This window comes from Magallana gigas, chromosome 4 (assembly GCF_963853765.1).
Source record: "Magallana gigas chromosome 4, xbMagGiga1.1, whole genome shotgun sequence".
Lineage (NCBI taxonomy): Eukaryota > Metazoa > Mollusca > Bivalvia > Ostreida > Ostreidae > Magallana > Magallana gigas.
In genome coordinates, this window is record NC_088856.1 from 48129895 (window position 1) to 48153007 (window position 23113).

At 34.1% G+C, this 23113-nt stretch overlaps 1 protein-coding gene and 1 long non-coding RNA gene across 14 annotated transcripts in view; one reads left to right on the forward strand and one right to left on the reverse strand.

Annotated features, from left to right (window-relative positions):
• Positions 1-1924: 1924 nt before the first annotated feature.
• LOC109618505 (uncharacterized) lies at positions 1925-18380 on the reverse strand. 5 transcript variants are annotated; one of them, XR_010713311.1, is made up of 10 exons: positions 13220-13360; positions 12886-13027; positions 10138-10218; positions 9858-9945; positions 8186-8434; positions 7395-8011; positions 7075-7105; positions 6240-6379; positions 5751-5825; positions 1925-3030 (listed from the first exon to the last, which is right to left on the reverse strand). It is a non-coding gene; the product is annotated as an uncharacterized lncRNA (long non-coding RNA). The 5 variants fall into 5 exon arrangements; XR_010713315.1 differs by having other exon boundaries at positions 7075-7116; XR_010713313.1 differs by having other exon boundaries at positions 12886-12963; positions 13220-13355.
• LOC105326266 (S-adenosylhomocysteine hydrolase-like protein 1) overlaps positions 2489-23113 on the forward strand; it is a 33235-nt gene continuing 12610 nt past the window's right edge. For 2 of the 9 annotated variants that reach the window (XM_034449491.2, XM_034449492.2), the window contains exons 1-5: positions 2489-2629; positions 4218-4253; positions 5443-5457; positions 9506-9590; positions 21212-21270. In XM_034449491.2, coding sequence (XP_034305382.1) covers positions 2519-2629; positions 4218-4253; positions 5443-5457; positions 9506-9590; positions 21212-21270 — 306 coding nt within the window. In that variant the 5' untranslated portion in view covers positions 2489-2518. Of the gene's footprint in view, positions 2630-4217; positions 4254-5442; positions 5458-7898; positions 8038-9505; positions 9591-10763; positions 11169-14695; positions 14951-19881; positions 20374-21211; positions 21271-23113 lie in introns of those variants that run through there. The other 7 variants (XM_034449494.2, XM_066082660.1, XM_034449493.2 and 4 more) reach the window with 6 other exon arrangements.

Genomic DNA, 23113 nt, shown 5'->3' on the forward strand with positions numbered 1-23113 from the left:
CGATCTTTAACGTGCTCTTAACGAATTTCGTGTGTGTTGTGAAACATGGAAACTCCATGCTAATGTTAAAAAAACTAAAATTGTCATATTTTCCAAAGGACCTGTTCCTAAACAAACATTTAGATTTAAAGACGAAGTTATAGAAATTATCAAAGAATTGAACTATTTGGGTATTTTATTTTCAAGATTGGGATCATTCTGCAAGGCAAAAAAAATCTTTGTGACCAGGCACAAAAAGCCATGTACGGCAATATTAGAAAAATACGACCATATATAATTTACCTTTTGACTGTCAACTAGATTTGTTCAACATAGTTGTAACTCCTGTCCTGTTATATAGATGTGAAATTTGGGGTTTTGAAAAAAAATAGAATCGAACGTTTCCATTACGCTTTTAAAATATATATTTAAACTTTAAATCTAGTACTCTAAATTTTAGGGTATATGGAGAAACTGGACGTTACCCTCTTTATATAAGTATTTTTACAATAATGATATCGTTTTGGGAGAGATTGATATATGGAAATGTTACAAATTGTGTACAATTGTTAAAAAGCATTTGTATAATTGATATACCAAAAACCAGTCCACCAATCCATGGATATCATTGATTTATACATTATATTTTTAACACAACAAGAATTAGTAATATTTGGATGGATTAAAATTTTACAGTGTCAAGTGATCAATTGCTTCAATTAATCAAAAACTTAAAGATCAGTTTCTTAAAAAAATGCATGGTACAGTGATATCAACAACTCCAGTACAGGAATAAGTTTTTAATCAATTTTTAAAACAACGTTTGTTTGTGAAAAATAATTAAATACATTATATCTAGAAAAAGACATACTTATTTTAGTAAAAGTAATCATCATCTTCCGAAAGCTGGAATAATTTTCAACCACATTAAAGAATCTGCAATCTGTGTGACAATTATCAAATTGGGGACGAATTTCACTATCTGTTAGAATGCAATGAATTAGCTTCAATAAGAAAAGATTATATAGTAAGAAAATACCATATGTCCAACCACATATTATCAAGTTCAGTAATCTATCGACGAATACCAATTCTTTGTTAAAGAAAATAATATGTATTTTCATGACAACAATTTATGAGAACTGTTATCTATAGGCAAAATGAGCCAGCTCTGCTCATTCAGACTTTGTATACATGTATTTATTTTATACATATAACCCACCACTTGTACCATTGGTTTTGAGAGAATAAATGAATTGAAATGAATTTATAAGAAATGAACTCAGTATACAAGTTATACTAGTATAACCTGGTTTAAGGCAGTTTATAAATACGAAGCAGATTATAAAAATTAAAGTGTAAATTGGTCAACCCAGATTATACGAGTATAACTTGGTTAAATACTGAGTTCATTCCTTATAATTTAATTTTCTGTAATTTACTGTACGAATTAAGTGCGTGTTACTTTCAATAATGATATTATCTGTTCAAAATTCAAACGCAGATAAGTACGGTTTTGACGTTGGTGCATTTTACAATTTTTCGATTAACATTGAAAAACATTACAGCTCTGTGCAATAATATAGTCCTCGAGCAATAATGCGTTCAAAATGCTAAGCTAGACAGGGGATTACATACAAAATGATAATGATGGACTTCACAGAAACTGTATAACAGTGGCATATATACTGGTTAATATTTGTAAGCTTCGATCTCCTATATATATATATATATATATATATATATATATATATATATATATATATATATATATATATATATATATATATATATATATATTTGCAAACCGCTCCAGTGAATACACTGCATGGCAAAATTTCAACCAAATCGAGTTTACCACTCGAGACCTTTATGTGAAAGTTAAGATAACATGTTTTCCCCCCAAATAAATTCAAAACTGAAAGAAACACCGAAGAAGTGTGTATAATGAATAATAGTATTTTATTCAAATAAGTTTAATATGACATATACATTGATTTACATGTAGCATGAAAAACATATATAGTTGTTCATCACAAGAAATGATTTACTATATAGCATTTTAATTTACTTACAAATGTTGATTTAATAATATCTGCAAACAACTGTGAAATAAACATTTTCATCTAGAGTTAAAAATTTCAGATGTTTAAACTTGGTTTAAAAATAAGTACGCGGTCTTTTTAACACCCCAGTCTCAAATTATTTTTTTTTTATCATAAATATGTTATATAGTCCTTCACTGAACTTTATTAAAATAAAATGAAATAAAAAGAAATTTACTGATGAATCGGTTGATAGGAGGGTCGAACCCCTCTCCCAGTATGTAGTATTTCTCCGTAAAAGCACTTAGCAAAGAATTTCGATAAATAACTGCACGTAATATTAAAACTACGGAGCTAATTCAAAATGAAATCGTCTGTATATAAAAGGCAGATTTGTGGTACGAATAGTTTTCAGTCAGACTTGATTTCGTATTTCGCGCGCAAATGTAACCAAACCGGAAGTTTGTATCACATGTTAATGTACAGAAAGCAAAATGTCGGAGGCAGACGTGGAGAATGGAGACCATGTGGGACTTTTGGCCCAGAAGCCCAACCCGGGCCTCAAATTCGACAAGAAGCTCTCAGAAACTGAGAGATCCACCCGGGTAAGATACGATCAGCCCCCTAGGCGAGGGGGATCCCTATAGTAAACGCTAAAAACTCGTAAATTTTACTACCGTATCGTCTTCCGAATTCCGTCGGAGAAAATGTTTGTTTATGTTTTTTGTATGGTGTATGATATTGTTTAATTTCCAATCCTGACCTTGTGTTATGTAGGGATTAGTTAAAGTAAATCTAAAAAATGTCACGTTTCTTTAGGGAAATGGGGAAATCTTCAGCTCCTGGTGAAATTTCTGTTATTCTGTAATGTGTCAGACAAACTCTTCTGTTTCCATCATTGTCGAATCAGATGATCATGACATTGCCTTGACCGCTGCATGAATTCACCACCATCAGCTGGGGAACACTCACCTGTGTTTATTTGTCAGATCCAAATGTCTGAATTCTGAAATGAATTCAACTGAAACATAAGTTAGGAATAATACATGTATGTAAATATGAATTGAGATCTTATTACTTTGTAAAAAAAAAAAAACCAAAAAAACTTTTTTTTACATAATACTTGGAACTTTAAATAAGTTCAGTCAAGAACAGAACCTAGGGATAGTTTTACATCAAGGCGATTCATTTTATTGCCTTGCAGTAAATCATTTGTTGTAGGATTTTATAGCTGTATTTGACAACAGTGGTAGTTAAAAGATTGGGATGTTATCTCGTGTAAACAAGACAACTTCTACAGAAGGCAGAGAGCCTATTCCAGAATACATGGGAGGAAGGGGGGGGGGGTGTGTGTGTTATAACAGAAATTGACCTTGATTAATATTATCCCCTATTATTTCAATATTCATTCTCATTCTCTCACACTTCAGGGCATTGTCGGAAACCCACGGTCGATCTGGCGTCGGAAACCCACGGTCGGTCTCGCTTCTCTTACCTGAGGTAAGAGAAGCGAGACCTGAGGTAAGAGAAGGGAGACCGACCGTGGGTTTTCGATGATGACTTCAGGTTTGTCTCTAAAAATTGAAGTAGAGGGAAGAAATAAAAAAGTAGAAGAGGGGTCTGTGGCTCTACCTTATAGCTACATTGTGTTTGAAATGCAATAATAGCCAGGTAATTAAGGCATTATAGGCGGAAATTCCCCGCCCCTGAGTCTTCTTGACAACCTGAGTGTCACACTCCAATGAAAAGGCCCTGTCTCCTATATTATTTCAGTTTAAAAAATGGTTGAGATTGTTTATATGACAATGCAATATGAAAGGTACAAAATTTTTGTTTTAATTACCTTAATATGGGTTTGAAATACATGAAATCAGAAACAATGGAATGATATTGACTCAACTAAATGACCAATTAAACTTTCAAAGAAACGTGATAAATAATGAGCACTCCTGGCATAAACAGAACTAAACAAAAATAAATATATTTTTATGAACATGAAATTGATATTGCTTAAAGCATTTAAAAGAACCCATTTCTGCTGCTTGCTTTTTGTTTCTATTTAACATGTTACACAAAAATTATTGCGAAATAAAATGATTTTATCTTAGACAAGGGTCAGTGGGGATGAATTACAAATGAACAAAAGAAGCCTCTTTTCTGCACTGTATAGAATGTCACATTTTACATTCACAGGAGATACGTACTGTAGCGTTTGCTAATCAAAGAAAAGTAAGTTTCTAAAGCACAATATTAGGTAGCTAGAACTTGTATGTTTCTTTCTTAATAAAATTATATATTTTAAGATTTAAAAAAAGCATCTATACACAGAAAATACACAGTGGACTGTATTTTGAAGAAATGAAAACATTTGTTTTTCATGTTTTGAAAAATAATTTGAAGATGGAAGATGCATGTCATTGAATGATGTTTTGCAATCACATCTGTCTTTTGTTAGCCACAGCTTTATCTTAATGCTTTTATCATTGAGGTTTACTTAATATCTCACTTTTGAATGGTAATTGGTAATACTAATAGATTTATAATCTCATTGTCTCTGGTAAGTTATAACATCGAAAAGACCAAGATTTCAAGCAAGTTTATTGGGTGTTTGATTTCTGAAGAATATGTAAGACTTCTATATAATGTTTTTGCTTCGTGTGATCTAAACAATTTTATCAAAACATGGATATCAAATGTCAGTGAAAAATGTCTTACTTAGTTATTCTATGGTTAAGTTATTGGACCATGATTTTCAGTACGAAAACCAGCTATTTTTTCCATTGGCATGATGATCTGCTTAATTTTCCCAATCAAATTTCCATTAAAAAATGCATTAGAAAAGAAAATTTGTATGCACAATACTCTTATTAAATATTAAAATTTCTGAACCAGAATATTTGATGTACTGGTATCAAAAGCCCCATAGTGCCCATACCTTAGACTAGACACAGTTGTAGAAAAAAGTTAGGAAAAACAATGTTTTTCAGTAATATAGGTCTTTTGTCATAATATGTCAAAATGAGTAAAAGAAGAATAATTAAATATTGTATATTTTGTACATAATGATTAATGACATCCGTATGTCCCAACTGGCTGGAATACACAGCCACATGACAAGTGTTAATGTTATTTGAAGCTTCATATATTTAATATATTCAACAGAAGCAGGAATAAAGAACTTTTTATTTATGTAGATGCTGTTAAAATCATTGTTGTGGAAATATGGAAATAAGATAGAATAATTTAACAATTGAAAATTTTCAATGAAAAAAAACAAAATTTATTGTAGTACTTAAAACTTTTTTCATTACTATTCTATCCAGTAACTTTTTTATTTTTGTTTTTATAAGCATGTTTGGGATTAACAAAGTTACACAAGATTTTGATCAATTATCTGTTCATTGCAATTTGATATCAGTTTTTAGCACAAGGTGTAAGTAATAAAGTTTGTCAAAACATTTTATTATTGAATGTAAAATTTCTTAATTTCTTGATGATATGCATGTAATTAAAATTGCATTTTATTGTTTTAAAATTAATTCATTTTGTAATGCAAAATAACTTCATTTATCATCATTATGCTCATTGCAAGAAAACTGTGGTTTACAAAACATGAAATAAAAATTAAAATGATATTTTCAACTTTATCGTACATGTATGTAAAAGAAAGTTGAATGATATATCTATCAATTTTTTTTTTGGGTCAAAATTTTTTTTCAACCTTACCTTTTAGGATATATGGGATATCTTCCTCTTCTATTCATTGTGTTATTGATGAAAGTGAAGAGTTGTCCTTCTTTCCTGTTGAGATTCACACTATAATTGTCAATAAATATACATGTATACCAGTAATTTAAAAACTTTTAATTTAAAGTAGTTATAGATGTTTGCATTAGATAAGAGCATATTATTTCAGAATCAAGATTTATCAGCAAGGCATGAATGAGGCATATTCAGTTGAACATGTTATTTGTGGCCCAAAAGAGAAAAGAGAGATTTTTATTATCTGTGGTCTCAGAGAGAGAGAGAGGGAGAGAGAGAGAGAAAAAAAAAAGATTTTGATCAAGATTTTGATCAGTGTCACCTCAGTGTTTTAGTAAGAAGAGTTTATGTTATCACAACCAGGTCATTTTGATGGATATCAGGAAACTGTCAGATAACTGACAGGGGTCGTGACCTTAGTCATTGCTCAGTGAAATCCCCAATAAATTATACCTGTCACCTGGTCCTATAATTGCCACATCACAGGACTGTGTCCCTCCTAATGGGTTGTTTACTCTTGTCAGTTGTAATTGTTGTTCCTAGGTGCTGCCTATCTTCGCTAATGACCACAATTTTCTAAATTTTTGGATGACCTATAAAGATATTGATTTACCGGTAAAATAAATGAACAAAAATGGAGGAACATATCATTGTCACATCTGATGGTGTAATCATGGTAACAGATGCAACAATTCCAAAAGACACCTTTTTTATATTGGCTTTGCTAGAATTTTTATAGATAGAAGTAAAATAAAAAGAACTGTTAAATATGTAGCAACACAATTTTACCAAAAGTACAAGGAAATACAGATATTTTTTAGTGGTTTCTTTGCAAAATTTCAAATTTTTTTGAATTAATGCATTCAATCAATGGCTTTGCTGACTTATTAAGAAATATCTACATTTTTTATGAAACGGTAAGATTACTCCTCACTTAAAAAAGTGGCGAATTCTATATACGACTCTTCAGACCGGCGAGATCGGCATACGCCATATCGAAAAATCAACTGGCGCATTTAGTGAATGCCGGATTGACAAATGAAGTCCTACCAATGTATTAGTAACTTTTTGTGTTAGTGAGAATTATTGATACTTATTAAAATAGTCTTCATTTATAAAACATTTCTCTTTCTAAAACCCCTGATACAGCCTACATATATTGCTAAACTGAAAACTTTGTCAATGATTAAAAGCAACATTATACAATGCACTGTACTTTCGTATGGACAATTAGTCTAAAGTGAAAATTTTTAAATTAATAACCGGCCACTCCTTCATTATCACTTACCATTTCATCTTCAGTTAGTTTTTCTGCCACCCTGAAATAGAACTGAAGGTGATAATCCTGTGAATGCTAATAAGAAAGAAGAGACTCAGTCAAACAAATCTTAACGCATTAACATGATTATGTCAATATTAAATCAGTTAAGTGCAGATTCAACATTATTTAGATATCATAACGTACTCAATCTTGAAACTCTTCATAGCAACATGGAGGCATTGTCCATAGAAAATAGGAAATTATTTTAACATGGAGCTAGATTCTTTGCCTGTGTACACATATGAGGTTACATACATGTTCAGAAACAGATGTAAGTTAATATTTACCTTGTCTGTCTGTCAAGGAAAGTTAAATGATAATGATGAAAAATCCATAATCATTAGACAACAGCATGACAAAACTGTCAACATGTGTCGTTAATGCACAGTCCTGGGTATTTCTCTGCAAGTATGTGTGCACCACTGCAACCCCTGAAGGGAAGACTGTTATCTAATGGACCGCTGTTTTCTGGGGGTAATCAGTTTAATGGTGTATTTATCAAGGCCCAAACCCTTTCCCTTTTGTGTGAAAAAACATTTATCAGAGGTAAGAGTTGGGGGTTTCCATCAGGTTTTATGTGTGTATGCTTAATTGTGACATTTCTGTAATGTTGGAAGGCTGGGCTTGACAGAGAGAAGAAATATTAATTATCGCACAGAAAACCTACTACGTATGTATAAGCCATGTGACAATTACTTCTGAAACCCACTGTCTGCATGTATCAGCGGTCAGGAGACGGAAGGAAGTAGATGTTATAGGGGAGATTCTTGGGACTTCTAGATTTCTGGTCTGTGTGTCTATCTGTTAGTGCATTAAGTGAGGGCTGACCTTGAGTTTGACCTTGATTTTTCAATCGCCATGACAACATCTCTGCCATTACTGAGTCGAGCTAGAAGACCTTCGGCTGCAATAGAAGAGAAAGATGTGTCGGTCAGTGATGAACTATTTATTGATTTCAGATTTATCAGATTTTACTTTTCAGTGAAAATTAATGAAATGAGATAAAATCTTGGATAGAAGGTCACATCTATTTTATAAATATTATTGAATTTTAAGAGAGTTATGTAGATTCTTGTACCTCATCATTGCTTTCAGTTCTCAAAAAAAAATTCTTTAATTTTCCTTTAGCTCCTTTTATAGTCAACAACAAAGGAAATTCAATCAACATCTTGCATAACATCATATTTCTCTGCATCAGGCAATTACATCAGCAAGGAACTTGTGTAGCATATATTAATAAGTATGGCTGTTGTTCATGCTTTCCATCAGAGATCTTGTGTAGCATATTGATAATTATGCCATATCCAATCATCTGTACTTCATGTCTCTGAAATATGAAGAAAGTAAATAAGTTTAGCAGGTGTCAGATTTTTAGTTATGAGTATGTAATGAATATAATTATAGATATAAGATATACTGTAATATAGACATATTTTATCAAGTGTATATGGTATTTGCTTTTTCGATACTGATTTTTCATTAATTAAGTTACAGTAACTTAATTAATGAAAAATCAGTATCAAAAAAGCAAATACCATATACACTGAATTAGTAACTATTGAGTTAATTCAGTGCATTTCTGAATGTTTCTACATAATTATATTATGTACATGTATATGCCTGAAATTTTGTGATGAACTTGATTAAGTGGAAGTTTCTAAATCCACAAAAAAAAAACCCCACAAAAAACCCCACAAAATGCAATACACAGCTATTTGTAATGCACATATGTAATTGTTTCTGTAAGGAAAAGAACAATACCCCTTTATATGTACCGGTAGATTTAAAAGCCCTGAGTAGAGTAAATTGATTGATGTAAATAAAATACTGTGACCTTGTAAAGAAAATAGTTTGTAGTTTGGTTTCACCTGTTATGTAATTTGTATACTATAAAAGATTAGAATAACTATGTGAAGTGGGTAATGAATGTGCCAGCGTGGAGGGTTGTTTCACCCTCTTCAATAAACAATGGCAGATTTATGGTGCTGAAGTTTAATGTTTTAATGATACAGATGTCTTAAAAATATATACATGTAGTACTACACAGGTTTCCATATATATTTTGATAATGAGAAGATTGCAAAAATATAACTTTGCTTTTTGCTTTGCTTTTGGCTTCTCTCATGATATTGGTCAACAATTTATGCCTCTTGATGGGTAATACTTCATAGCTTTAAATTTGCTGCAGGAAATAGACAGTCTAGATTGGGTTGCTTATACAAGTAATTTGAAAGTGATTTCTAATCGGATATATGCATGAATTAATGACATTTATAATTGATTTTAAAAGATGCTTGCTGATATGATATTTTTCATTGAATTTTTGAATGGAAGAATTTTATGAATGTGTTTTATATACAATTGAATCTGTGTAATTCGTTTCCTTTTGAACTTGCAGGAGATCAAATTCAACCTCAATCCTGGTCGAAACAAACTGCACACAAGATCCATCTCCCAGTCATCAACAGATAGCTACAGTTCACGTGAGTTTTTTAATTATCTATACTCTCTCCCACTTTTCCCCCTGCACCCCTCCCTCCAAATCCTTTAACCTGGCCCTTTTTTCGGATAAATACTAATGAATTAAAAAACAGGGCAGATTACTCTATTTTAGAGAAAAGAAAGGGAGATAATTTTGGTTTAGATAGACAAGGGCAGTTAACTCTGTTTTGGAGTGTAAACCTTTCTATGTGTGACTCAAGATTGAAGGGTTTGAATGCTTTATGGTAAGAGTGAAAAATATCACTTGCCTTGAGGTACTTCATGACTTCTAGTTCAGCTATACAGTTTGTTTTATGGTTTGGAAAATGTCAACGGGTTAGAATAATAATGTTATTTCTGGAAGATAGAAAAAGAAAACTAATAAAAGGTGGCTAGATATTATGATCAAAGTTTATTATATATGAAGTTTATGTGCATTCATTAACATGAAGTGAAAGGAAAGAAAATTTGAATTCTATATGTATAAAAAAGGAAAATCATACATTAAAATCACCAAAAAAAGATCATAAGAAAATTACATGTACTTACATGGTTGCTGTATGGTCATTACAGTCTTTTTCCTGGCCATGTTGATGTGTATAGATTTTTGGTCCAGAGGAATTATATGACCTTCAAAGATATGTTTTACATGTATTAAAAAGGCTGATTTTCAATCTAATGGTAGCAGTTCTCAGGTCATATTTGACAACCCCTAATACAAGCTGGCATAGCAGATATTTCAGTGCTTGTCATATACAGGTGAATCTAGTGCTGTGCTGACGTCTACATTTCCTTCTAATTAATATGAATTTTTAATTTATCACCTTCTGGGGGTTTTATCATAGAGGACGTGAAGACAGAAAGCCGGCCAGCAAAAATTTCTCATTTTGGAGAGGCTGACTTTTTTCTTTTCTCCTTTTTATCTTGACTGCAAGAAGACCTGTGTTCTCCAGTCAATTAAAGGGAAAAGTTCACTGCATCAAGTAGTGAAATTTTTATTGCTAGAAGATTTTGGGAAGTTATTTTTAGGGACATATACGGTAACTTGTGGCTTGTAACCTTTGATGACAATTTCAAGGTGTCTTTCACTGTGTGACTGAGAGCCGGCTAGGAGTCAGTGAGGGATATAACCAGCAACAGAGAAGGAGGCTGACGTACCATCTGAAGATAAAAGTTTATTAGCTTTCATTGGCTATTGAACTTGATATCTAAAGTAGCTTTTTTTGGTTACTTGTTCAAAGCAAAATTGGAGTTGGAAAAAGTGTTTGTTTCTGCAGTTGGAACTTTTTGGCAAAGGGGAAAAAATTTTTTTGATTGACTTGACCAAACCAGGTCACTAATCATTCTCAGTGTCACTTCTTTGGCATCACATTGTCTGAGAGTGGTCACTGACCTACTTAGAAAGAAAGAGAGCCAGACTGAAATGCGACCAATGACCGATCTTGAGCCAGTCACTGAAGTCCGAGACATGGAGGAGAGTTCTGTTGACGCAGCTACCAACCTGAAGGAACAGGCCGAGAGGGACGAGAAAGAAGCCGGTGAAAATCGAGTTGAGAAGCGACCACGTGCTCACACACTCTGTAAGTTGTCAATGTTATATGTCAGTTGTCTTTTTAAGACCTGATTCATGAGCAAGAATTAAGGTATGGACAATTTTTCATGAATTCCGAAAGTGGAAATAATTTTCATGAATTCCAGAAATGGAAATTTTTGTTGGTAGTGTTTTGTTTCCTATTTTTGATAATACACGTAATTATGAAAGTCAGTTTCATATCTTTTTTTTTTTACTGAACTACTTTATTATAGAGGGCTTTGGGGTCATTTAGGTTTACCTAAGTTTAGAATGTTCTTAAAATATCCTGACATTTGTGATTGATGTTGGAATTCTTTTGAAAATCCTGGGAGGATGCCTTTTGTTAAATGCAAGTACTTGTATTTAACTTTTAATGTTTAATTTTTTTTAGTTTCTTAGTTTTTATAAATTTCAATATTAAGAGAAGGACTTTAGTACATACAGTGCCCACTTTCATCAGAAATTTCTCTGTCATTATAATACTTGAATATATTTGAATTCTCGATAGAAGTTTGTAAGGTAAAAGGGAAAACTTGTTTAATTTTATCGTATTCCCTTGGGCAGGAGAGAAAGAGGTGTCAACATTTGTCTTGATGAGTTTAACCAAGCGTGAAACATGCCAACATTTCCATTAATTCGACCTTCATCAAGCAAGGTGGAACAGAAATAAATGGTTACTGGCTGTCATTGTGCTTTACTTGTACACCTTGATGCAAATTATTCACAATTTGATTGCTCAAGTTGGCTGAGATTGCAACAGTTGTCTTTCTTGAGTGAGCAACTTTATTCATAGCAGAGTTATCTTTCCTAGTATATCAAGTCATCTTTTATATGTTTTAGAGAGAGAGAGAATGAGAGAGAGAGAGAGAATGAGAGAGAGAGAGAGAGAGAGATAAGCAGGAAATGTAGAGATTTTCAGAGTTATACTCATTTAAATCTTCAATTAAAGCAATTCTAGTTATTTTTACCAAAAATGAAGTATTAATTACCAGAATTTCCTTATTACATTCTAATCTGAATCAGTAATCACTTACTCTGGATTATCAGTTTGACAGTAAATTGTTTAAACACAGTCTGTATGCACTAGAAGATCTGAACTGATGCATTTGTTTAAAAAAAAAGCACCTGACTTGCTAGGCTATTAAGCTTTACATAGAGAGATGGGCAGTGCAGTGGTGTATTGATTGGGAGTGACTGAATGAGACCCTGGCTTGTTTTGATCAGGTCCTTCACACATCAGCCGAGTCTTTCCAAATGACCAATCATTACGTGTTGGTGAGATATTCCTCCTCACTCATCAATAGTAGCCGAGCTCGTAACATGAATGCCTATAAATCTATAACTGACTGATTTACTGGCCCATGTATAAGTATTGCGAGTGCTTTGTTTTCAGAATAAAATCTCTGAGACTCCTAACAGAGGCAAAAAAAAAAATTCAAATGTGAAAGGCATTTACAGAATGGCAAATAAAGACCAAATCTGATTGTGTGGAGGCATCATAATTGTAATGTTCAATCGACTTGAAAAAAGGTTTTAGAATGTCAATTTGCATTTGAAGTTGGCTTGTATATTAATGAACATTCTGACTTGTGCGTAAATGCCTTCACTGATTACAAACGACACACCCAGTATAATACGGCACGCATCATAATATTTTCTATTTTTAAACTGTGGGATGCTGACCCGTCAAGTAGCTTAAAATGATGTCATTGAGTTATACGTACTTTTTTAGCAGCCACCCAGCCCTCGGCAAGTCCATCCCTCAGCGATTGAATCCTTTCAGTAATCCACAGTTTTATGTCCTGTATGTAACATATCATCTGCTTTTATCCAACATATCTTTTTCCTTTACCAACAAAGAAGTCACTATAAAAAGATTGCATGTAATTCAATATCCAGGAGGAAATTAGTTGTGTTTACTTTTTGTTATCTTTAATGCTCAGAACCCATTATTAAAAAAAAAAAAAAAAAAGGAGGAAAAAAATATTCCAAAAAAATATGAATAGAAAAAAAATGTTGGTTTTGAGCATCCCTGCCTTTCTATTTCAGGGTACTTACCATCTCTATGTCTGTATCATTAATCCCTATTATCTTGCAAGAATTACCCCTCTAATCCATGAACTACTAATCCTCTTAAATCCTCAGTTAATCTTATTTTTAACCTCTGTTGGAGAGTAGCTAGTCATTCACCTGACAAGCTGTCTCTCTATGGCATCCTCCCAGTAGCTGTGAAGCAAGTCGCTTTTCCAGGCATGACTTTTTTTTTGTAATCCCTCGTGATAACGGTACTAATTGTCATAACTCCGAATCAGCGCTTATTTCCAGGTTCGAGATCCCTTCGATTAGAATTCAATAAGAACGCCCATGATTACCGTGGACCAGCGACTTTGGATTATTCCATTAATATTCTTTTTTTTTATTTTGCGTCGGAGATCTTTAAAGCAATTGTAGTTGTTGATTATGTGTATTGGAAATAAATGATAAAGTGTAACCCCTAACGTCCTTGGGAGTGAATACACAACACACAGGGAGATGTGCAGGTCTTGTTGTTTAGTTGTAGGATCTGTCAGTGAGCTTCAGAGGTGGTAGCCGTAGTAGAATGCCGGATTGTAGACATTTTTGGAGGTACTTTATTGCTTAAGGACCCGTGTAAACAATCATCCGGAAACTAGATCAGATTTTGAGTGACTGCATGCATAACTAGGAAGAGTTTTTGATGACTTGCTGCACTGGAGTAATGATTATATACTTGTATATATCAGTGTGATGTAAATGTAAACATTCCGTGGAGAGCATATGATTGGGGGAGATCTATATATGTGTGAATGATTTGTTTGATGCACCTATCCAACGTGTTATGCTGTACTCACTGTGTATATCACACACATTTTTTTTTAACTGAAGAGGGGAAACGAGGAGGAGGTTTCATGTGTCGGGGAAAAAGTAATGTTCCTCAGTTAACTGGGTCAAGAAAGAGCAAGTGTTCTGTCAATTGTGACCTGGTATTATTCTGGTGAATGCAATTCTTCTCTGACTTTTTTGTGCACCTTTTAAGGAAGGGAGTGACTATTTGCTCTCCTTGCTTTTGTGAAACGATTTATTATTACATTTCCCTGTAAGAGTGTATGTACATAAACTGGTGAATTTCAATATGGTTTTTCAAATTGATTGATATACACAGGTCTCTGTTTAAACAGAGATGGGTCTACCGCGTCAGTACTTGAAGATCAGAGGTCAATGACAGATAGGGGACAGGTGGAATTGTGCAGACAGTGCAGCGTCTTGACTCCAGATAGAGAACTCGTCCTGAAAGTCAGGTGGCTTTTGGTGACATCAGTGTCGTCTGCTGAGAAGAAGGAATAAAAAAATTGTTCCAGAATTTTCTTGCAAACTTCTGAGAAATGTACTTTAATGTTATCTGATTAGTGGACAATAAGAGTATATAAGCGTAAAGGAATGATTTTTATCAGTCAAGTGTAAACAACTAGCAACATTCAGTACAGTAACTGTCATACTGATCATAATCTTCTCTGAGGAAAAGAGGGAGGAGACTGAGGGGACCAGCTTCTGGAACAATGTCAAAGAAGATAATTGGGAAGAACCTCTCGGAGGTGAGTCTGAACGAGAACCTCCCTGAGAAGCTCAAGTCCATGGGGGTGGAGGATGCCTTCCGGGCCCGATCCGCACGGAAACGGCACAGCATCCAGCTGGATAAGCGGATCAGCATCCAGCTCCAGGAGCGGAGATCCAGCAATGCTAGCTCCACCAGTGAGACTGCAGACTCTGTATGTAAGTGTTACAGTACACAGCTATAACGAAAAAAATCTGATCACTAGTAGTAGGTAAAATACCCTGGTCTGTTAAGATTTTGTTATCTGTAAAGACAAGTGCATTACAGTACATATATGTACTTAGGCTAAAATTGTGTTATCTGTGAAAACATGCATTACAGGTACAAAGTTGGGTATCCCTGAATATAGAGTTCAGAGGACAACTTGTCATGCAACCTTTGTATGTAAATGTGACCTTTGTACCTGTGAAGCCTCTTCAGCACAAAACGAATTCTTTTGTAGCACTGAACAAATTCTTTTGTATCTTTAATAGTCATTGCTTGAGGGGCTCTGATTCTCCTACTTTGTTCAAGGGTCGATGTTTGAGCTTGTTCTCCAATAGGTGATGTAACATTCCTTCCTGTAATTGAATGCTGGTCATCTTCATATTCAGTGTCATAATGGGGGGGGGGGGGAGGGATATGTGTGTCCGAGTTGGTCACATGTGACATCCTCACTCACAGGAAGCTTGGTGTTTTGAGAAGAACAAGCCATCAGTAGATGTGTTTGTTTATTGAAATTATTTCTATACCATGCTGCTGTCACCTGGTATATTATTAATAATATGTATCGAGTATATTGTATGAAATACCTGGTATTGATGTAGATTTATTGACATAACACAAAATACCAAGTCCTTGTGGACTTAGAAACAATGTGCTGAAAGGATTATACGATCATTGTTGCCACCTAAAACACATTCACATTACATAATTTTTTAGAAGCAGGAGAATTACGTGTAAGACTTGTTTCATTCATACGATTGGGTGAGCCTCTCTTTGAATTGCATGCACAAGACGCAGGGACTTGAATGATGAAGGTCAAATATAGAACTCAAAGACAATCATCAAAAGCAAGGTCTTATTTTACTGTTGAGCATGCAAATGCTAGGTTATTTGTGGCTAATGATGTGCTTTATTTTATGTCATCCTCCGTATGAAGAGGAACATAAAATGTAAGCAATTCATGCAGGCAGTTGGGAAATGCAGTTTGATGAAACCCAGAGGCTTCTAGCTTTGGATGCAGTGTCTCTACCATTTAATTCTATCTGCTCATAAAATCAGAATATCTGCAGTTGATCTGTTACAGTATAAAATGATAAGCAAAGTGTTACAATATGGAATCATCCTCATTTACTGTTTATATTATTCTGCATGGGGCAGTCAGGAAAACTTGCTTTGGTATTGGCTTCCGTATAAAAAAAAATGGTTTACACTCTCACCAAGCTTTTCCCTCTGAAATCTATATGAAACTTCTACTCTGGCAATGGCAATGTCTTAGGTGGCAAAAAAAAGCAATAATTCAATGAACAAGCCCTGTTGGTAGTACGCGCCGTATCAATTGATACCGCAAAGGTTCCACGCTTCTTGTTTGTAGCACATTAAGGTCTGCCACTAATCCATTGAGAGAGGGACTGTATACTTGGTCTCCAATATTTCAGCATTTCCATCAATGTTAACATAATTATTTCTGTAAATCTCGCTTCCTAAATCCATGCATTTTTCATTCCGATCTCCATGTCTGTTCATGGAAATCTGCATGCAATGGAGTCATAATTAATAGTACAGATGAGAAAGAGTCTGGAAAATTTCATGTTGGGGAATTTCCATGCATAGTTTAGTACCAGTAAAATGTTATTGTAGACATAAGATGGGTATCATAGATAGTTGCAGGAAGGAAGCACTCTCTGTAATTCCATATACCTCTGAGTCTGCATGTCGGGATGCTGTAATATTAAGCTGTCTGAGCTGAGGCAATGCCTCGGTCTTCTCCTTCACAACAGACAGTATAAAATCTATTCAATGTGTCACGAGTTACAGTCAGTCCTTCTTAATCTGACACTCTCAATGCAGAACCAATATCTATTTCCCCAAGCTGCGTTTCCTTTTTACAGTCACATTTGTGGGTGTACAGTCAGAAGCCTATCTAATCTAATCACTCTGTAATCTGACATATTGGACAGTGGAACCTGACAGTCTAAAAATGTCCCATGAACAGTAAAACCTTCGTAATTTGTCACCAATGACTGTCAATGTGAGACTAATCGAACACCAGTTCTGGACACCTCTATATCCCTACTACAGTAAAACATGGTCATAGCAAACACGCTTATAATGAATGGACGCTTACAGCGATGTGATTTTCATTCCCTGTCACTTAATTACGTGTTGTAAAATTGACGGATGTAATGAATTACACTTAAAACGAAGTAAAATCGCTTGTCCTTAGCGCTTTGTTATAAGCGTGTTTTACTGTATACTTTGACTCACATACAACACCTGTTGTGTTCTGCTGATGAAGTGTACAGTAGCACCTGATTAGTTTGACCCCAGGCTTCAGGGCAGTTGATTACAGATATCTGAGTGAACTTTTTAACTTTGCAACCCCTATTTGATGCCCCCCTCCCACTTCAATCCCCTGTAATCATTGGCTCATCGAACCTTTGAATGATGAAATAAATCTACTTAAGTCTTACTATATACATAGAACTATTAACCACATCATTGTTTTTATCCCTTTGCACTGTAAATCTTACATGTAATTTATATGATTACTGGAATCGGACCACACTCCGAGTTAGACTTAGTTCCCTTGAAATCTAACAGCATTTTTTTATATTAATTTTTCCTTAATGATGATAGCCAGGTTCTTCAAGTGTCAGACATGATAGATATGGCGATTTCAAGAATATTTCAACTTAAGTACTAGAATGTTGAGAGGGTTAACCAGACGTGAACACAAACTCTGACAATATCCAGAAACAACATTGCCGGTTCACTGATGTCTGAGTAAAATCTGATTCTGGCTATCAAGAATGAGGTGCAAGAAGTCATTAGTATATATCTGTCTGACGGCATTTAAATTTTAAAACAAGGCTCTGAAAAATGGTAATATGTAAAGAAATGTTTTATGTTTTTTTTTATCAGCTCCATCATGTAAAAAGCAATATTGAATTGACAAAAATTACTAGAGTTTAAGAAAAGCTGTGTTATGAAATGTAAAATTTGGGAGAACTATATAATTATATGTGTACCTTGAGGCTCATACTAAATATTAATTTAAGTTCAGTTTGAGGCAGCTGCATTCACATGATATGTATTGACTGTCAGTAAATAGCAGGTTTTTGATGAAAAGAATAAAAGCCAGAAACACTAGCTCAGAACAAGGTGCATCATTTCTGGTCTACTTTAATTTGTAGGCTCTTTTATACAAAAAGAAAAAAAAAAATCTTTTGAACTGTTAGACAGAACCAGGTACAGCTTGCAGGGTAGAATTGAGAAATGTACAACATGATTTATAATTTTATAGCTTACCGACAATGTGCGTTTTCCGTGGGTTTCCAAAGAAACTGGGGGAGACTTTTGCTGAAAGCTCCTTGACCAAATAATTTATGGTGCCCCCTTGATCTATATTTATATACCAGGACTGAGACTATAGAGATAAAAACTGTATTTTTACCTGCCAATGTTTGTATGTTGTCAGATAAGGGCAAACATTGATGGGGTGTCTTCTCCCTGCTTGTTCTAAATCAGTGTTCTAGAAACCATTTTAACTGACAATGTTCATTTTCTTATTTAGGTTTTAATGCCAGTGCAAAATAACCCACAAGACTGAATTGCTTTTTGATATCACAGTTACCATTTTAAACCTATTAGTAAGATGTTATGAATTTGGAGGCATATAATTTAGATTTTTTTAACTGATTGAATACAGGGTAGCTATCTGTTTGAATGCACAATTTGCACAAAGGAATAAGGAAAGATAAAAGGCTATATCAAGGGATTTAATAGCTGTCGATCTAGCTATTTGTACCTGGTGTGTCTAGGTGAACAAACTTAAATGATTGGAACAGTTTACATGATAGAAAAAAAAGGTATAGAAACAGTCTAACTGTTTATCAAATTGACAGCTATACAGTGCTTCACATAATCAAGCAATTAAGATCAAGGCATTGTGCAATCTCTATCTCATTCTACCAATTTTCTGCATGAAAATCATTCCCTGAAGACAAATGCCACATGAAAATGCATTAGAATTACACCAAAAATTTTAACACCTTGAATAATTGTGTGACAGACACTCGGTATACGTTAACACAATTTCAAACTGGTGGTATTTAATTAACACAGGTGTCGGGGTTTGGCTTGCAGAATCAGTTCAAATCTGTTATAGTTGGAAGCCAGGCTTCCATAATAGATAATTGACCCATCAATTGTTTTGTTATTGGCCTGATGAGGGATCCTTTACCTACAGGTTGGCACGGTGCAGTGCTGTTTCCCTGGAACACCAAGTATTCAAGCACTGTTCAATGCCTCAGTGTTAATTCAGCAACACTACTTCTTTCATCCTCTTTCATGATGTCCTGTAGTACATGGTCACGAAAATTGCTTTATGCGTGATGATAATTATTAATAAAAATATCTTTCAAGGATCAGACCAATTATTATAAGTATCTTAATGAAAAACGGTAGATATGTACATGTAAATTTTTTTTTTTGACATTTTTTGCTTGGGTTTTGCTTACCCTTTTAGTAATTTAATAGTAATCCTCTGGATATTGAAAATTTGGAATGGAAAAATAAGATCAAGTAGATAAACTTTAGCGATCAGGGGACCATAAATATTTTTATTGGTGCTTGTTGACTTTTTAATTACAACTCTTATGTTTGTTGTTTATAGTGTGGCCATAAGTACACACGACACTGTAAACCTCTGTTTGAGTAAAACTTACATTTGACCTACCTGTAATGATAGTCAGAGTGTATATAGAGCAGTACCACTAGAAGTGATATACTGGTATATTCAGCCTACACAGACTGTCCACAGGTGAAATTCTACCTGACGTGAAATTCCAGATCAGTTTGTTATTGTTGGGACATGTGCTGGTCTGGTTTGTTGTCCGAAGACCTATATTGAGTGATCGACCCGATTCTTGGTCTTATCTGGCAAACTAACCGTGAGTTGTCACCGGGGGACTGCATTAACAGTTCTCCATATATACTTACAATTTGTCATGCAAACACTTGGTCAGAAACATTGATCCAGAAGGCACTTTTCATTGTTATCCTGTGATTCGCACCTGCTTCGAGATGCGACAATTTTTCATAGGCTGACTGACAACCAATTTGCTTTTTCGGTTTCCATGTGGATGAGAATTATGTGAGAAATACCTTATACATGTTATATTCGGATACTTGTCATACTTTTTGTTTTGGAACACTGTGACAGTTGTTTTTTTCTTTGTTTTGTTTTTTCACTGTGATTGAGCGGCGATGGAGTTTTTGGAGGTTCCTGTTCAAAAAACGAGGAATGTCCGATTTGTGGACCTGGACACAGATTTTCCGCCTCAATTTAGTTTTCAGAAGCCGGGCGGTAGCGATGGTAATGTGTCAGAAATTGGGTCATATTTTTCCATGTTATGTGATGTCTTATGTATACTGTATTATGTCATTAATTACTGTGCGGTATATAATTGCTCTGGATAAGGTATCTTATGAAGCCTATTGATTTTGTAATACCAATAACAGTACCCCTATAAGGCAAATAATACTGTGTGGTCTGCCACTAGTACCAATACCGTAATTTACATGGACAAGCTTGTTAAAGGCCTGCTAGATTTCCAATACTTTCTCAAGCCACAGGATAATTAGTCTATTTAACTGACCAATTATGCTTTTACCGTAGTTTATTTACGTTTCGTTGTTTATTTGTGAACTAAGAAGGATTAATTGATTGATTGATTGATTAATTAATTTATTAATGTAGATTGTCACAGTATACAAAGTATCAAAAATTTGCCATTCCCCCCTATTCCTCACTGGTTCCTTCCCCACAGATATACATTGTTATATTCATTTGCAATCATTTCGATATGGTGTAGATAAATTAACTCTGCTTTATGACTGAATCGCTGCATTTGTAATTAGATTAAATATTATATTAGAATGCACACCAATATGTCATAGATTAAGTATATATTTTTGCCCAAATATATACCGGTAATGTTGACTCTTTACGTTACTTATGATATTTGGCAAAACTTGGAAGGTCATTAACCATTGGTAAGATTCCGGTAGTAAAAATCCAGTTCAAGCACCTTGTAAACAAATAATAAGCAAATAATGGGGAACAATAAAATATAGTGGAAAGGCATCAGAGTATAAATGAGCATGGAAACAGAAGGAAAGGTTGTATTTATTGTGTTATTTTTTATTTGTAGCCTCGTACACTGGAAGTTCATCTGATGAAGACGAGGTCAACCCACGGGACAAGAACCAGGTGTGTTAAATATGTTGAAAAATCTTTAAGATCAAAGGATTAGTGGGATTATCTAATGCAATTGGTCTCTGATTCAGTAGATATAATTGGATAAAATCTTAAACTAGAAGCTCTGCAGCTAACTAAAGATAATCCATTGTATATTATCCGTTAGGGTAATAGATGGATCAATTAGTTCAATATTTATTTTAGAGCATTGAATTTCTATTGAATCAGATACATGCTTATAGGATTGTTTTATATACTGTTAACCAACGATTATTTGTGGCAACTTTATTTCACGATTTGCATGTAAAGACCTGGTACACAGTGATTTTCATTATCAAGATATAGTCTAAGAGGAAAATACTGTTAGATTCCTTAAATTAAAAGCGAGGAAATAATTTCGGCGTAAAATAGTGAGAAGCAACCCTCGCAGATTTTTAAATCTCGCTTAAATTTTTTTTTTAGACAGTTTTGAACTAATAGGAAATTATAACCAAAATTGGTAATCGCGATTTTATATTCTTGCGCTTTGATACAAAAACAGCAGAATTACAGAATTAAGTACTTGGCAATGTGTAAAATACAGAATTTACAGTAAGATACAAGAGACATTTGAGGACAGGCTTGCGATTAGAATTATTTGCAATGATGAAGCTCTTGAGAACCTTTTGAAAATTTCATGCACACAAATAGAAGTTGGTTTGCAGTGTATGATTCATTTTCTAATGATTAGACATTTCTATGACAAAGCAACAGTACCACAGTGCAGCATGATTTGTAAGAAATGAGCAAGTGTTTACATGCATTGATAGGTAACAATAGGTACCAAAAGGAGCAGTGTTATTAGATTAAAAAAAACATACACTATAACTACAAATTTAATAAGTACACAAAAATTAGGGATCTGGGGAGTTTAATCTTTTATGTTCAGAACGATTCACCGTAAACATATTTAATAATTTTATGAATCAGAATAAACATGATTTGACTTTCCTGAGTCAACAGGTTTCGACTTATAAAGGAATCAATTTGAACAGGTGACCAACTGTCTGTCTAGACAGCACTCAGATTGATTAATGAAAGGGAGATAAAAAAAGATGGGCAGATAATACGTTACATGTACTTGCACAATAGGAAGAGATTTAAACTTATTCAGAACCTTCCAGAGATTAGACAAACATACAATTATATAAGATACTGCAAGGGACAAGACTAAGATTAGAAGAACTTGCTGTAATCAGATTTCAGCCTGAAGAGGGGCTAGATTAGGCAGAAATCAGCTAAGAGAGGTGTTAGACTAAGTGTAGACAGCATTCAGCTTTAAGCAGTGTTAAAGTAGACAATAGTCCGCTTAAAGTTGTGTTATTGTAGACAGAATTCAGCTTAGAGAGGTGTTAGACTTAGTGTAGACATAATTCAGCTTAGAGAGGTGTTAGACTAAGTGTAGACATAATTCAGCTTAGAGAGGTGTTAGACTAAGTGTAGACATAATTCAGCTTAGAGAGGTGTTAGATTAAGTGTAGACAGAATTCAGCTTAGAGAGGTGTTAAACTAAGTGTAGACAGAATTTACTGTAGGTTAGAGGGGTGTACCGGTAGGTGTCGAAATTATTCGGCTTAGAGAGGTGTAAATGCCAATGTCATTCAGCTTTGAGAGGTATTAGTGTAGACATAAATTAGCTTCTAGGAGAGGCTGAACAGTTTAGACAAGCATTCAGCTTAGAGAGGTTTTAGTGAAGACAGTATTCAGCTTAGAGAGGTTTTAGTGAAGACAGTATTCAGCTTAGAGAGGTTTTAGTGGAGACAGTATTCAGCTTAGAGAGGTTTAGTGTAGAAATCATTAATAGCTGAAGGAGATG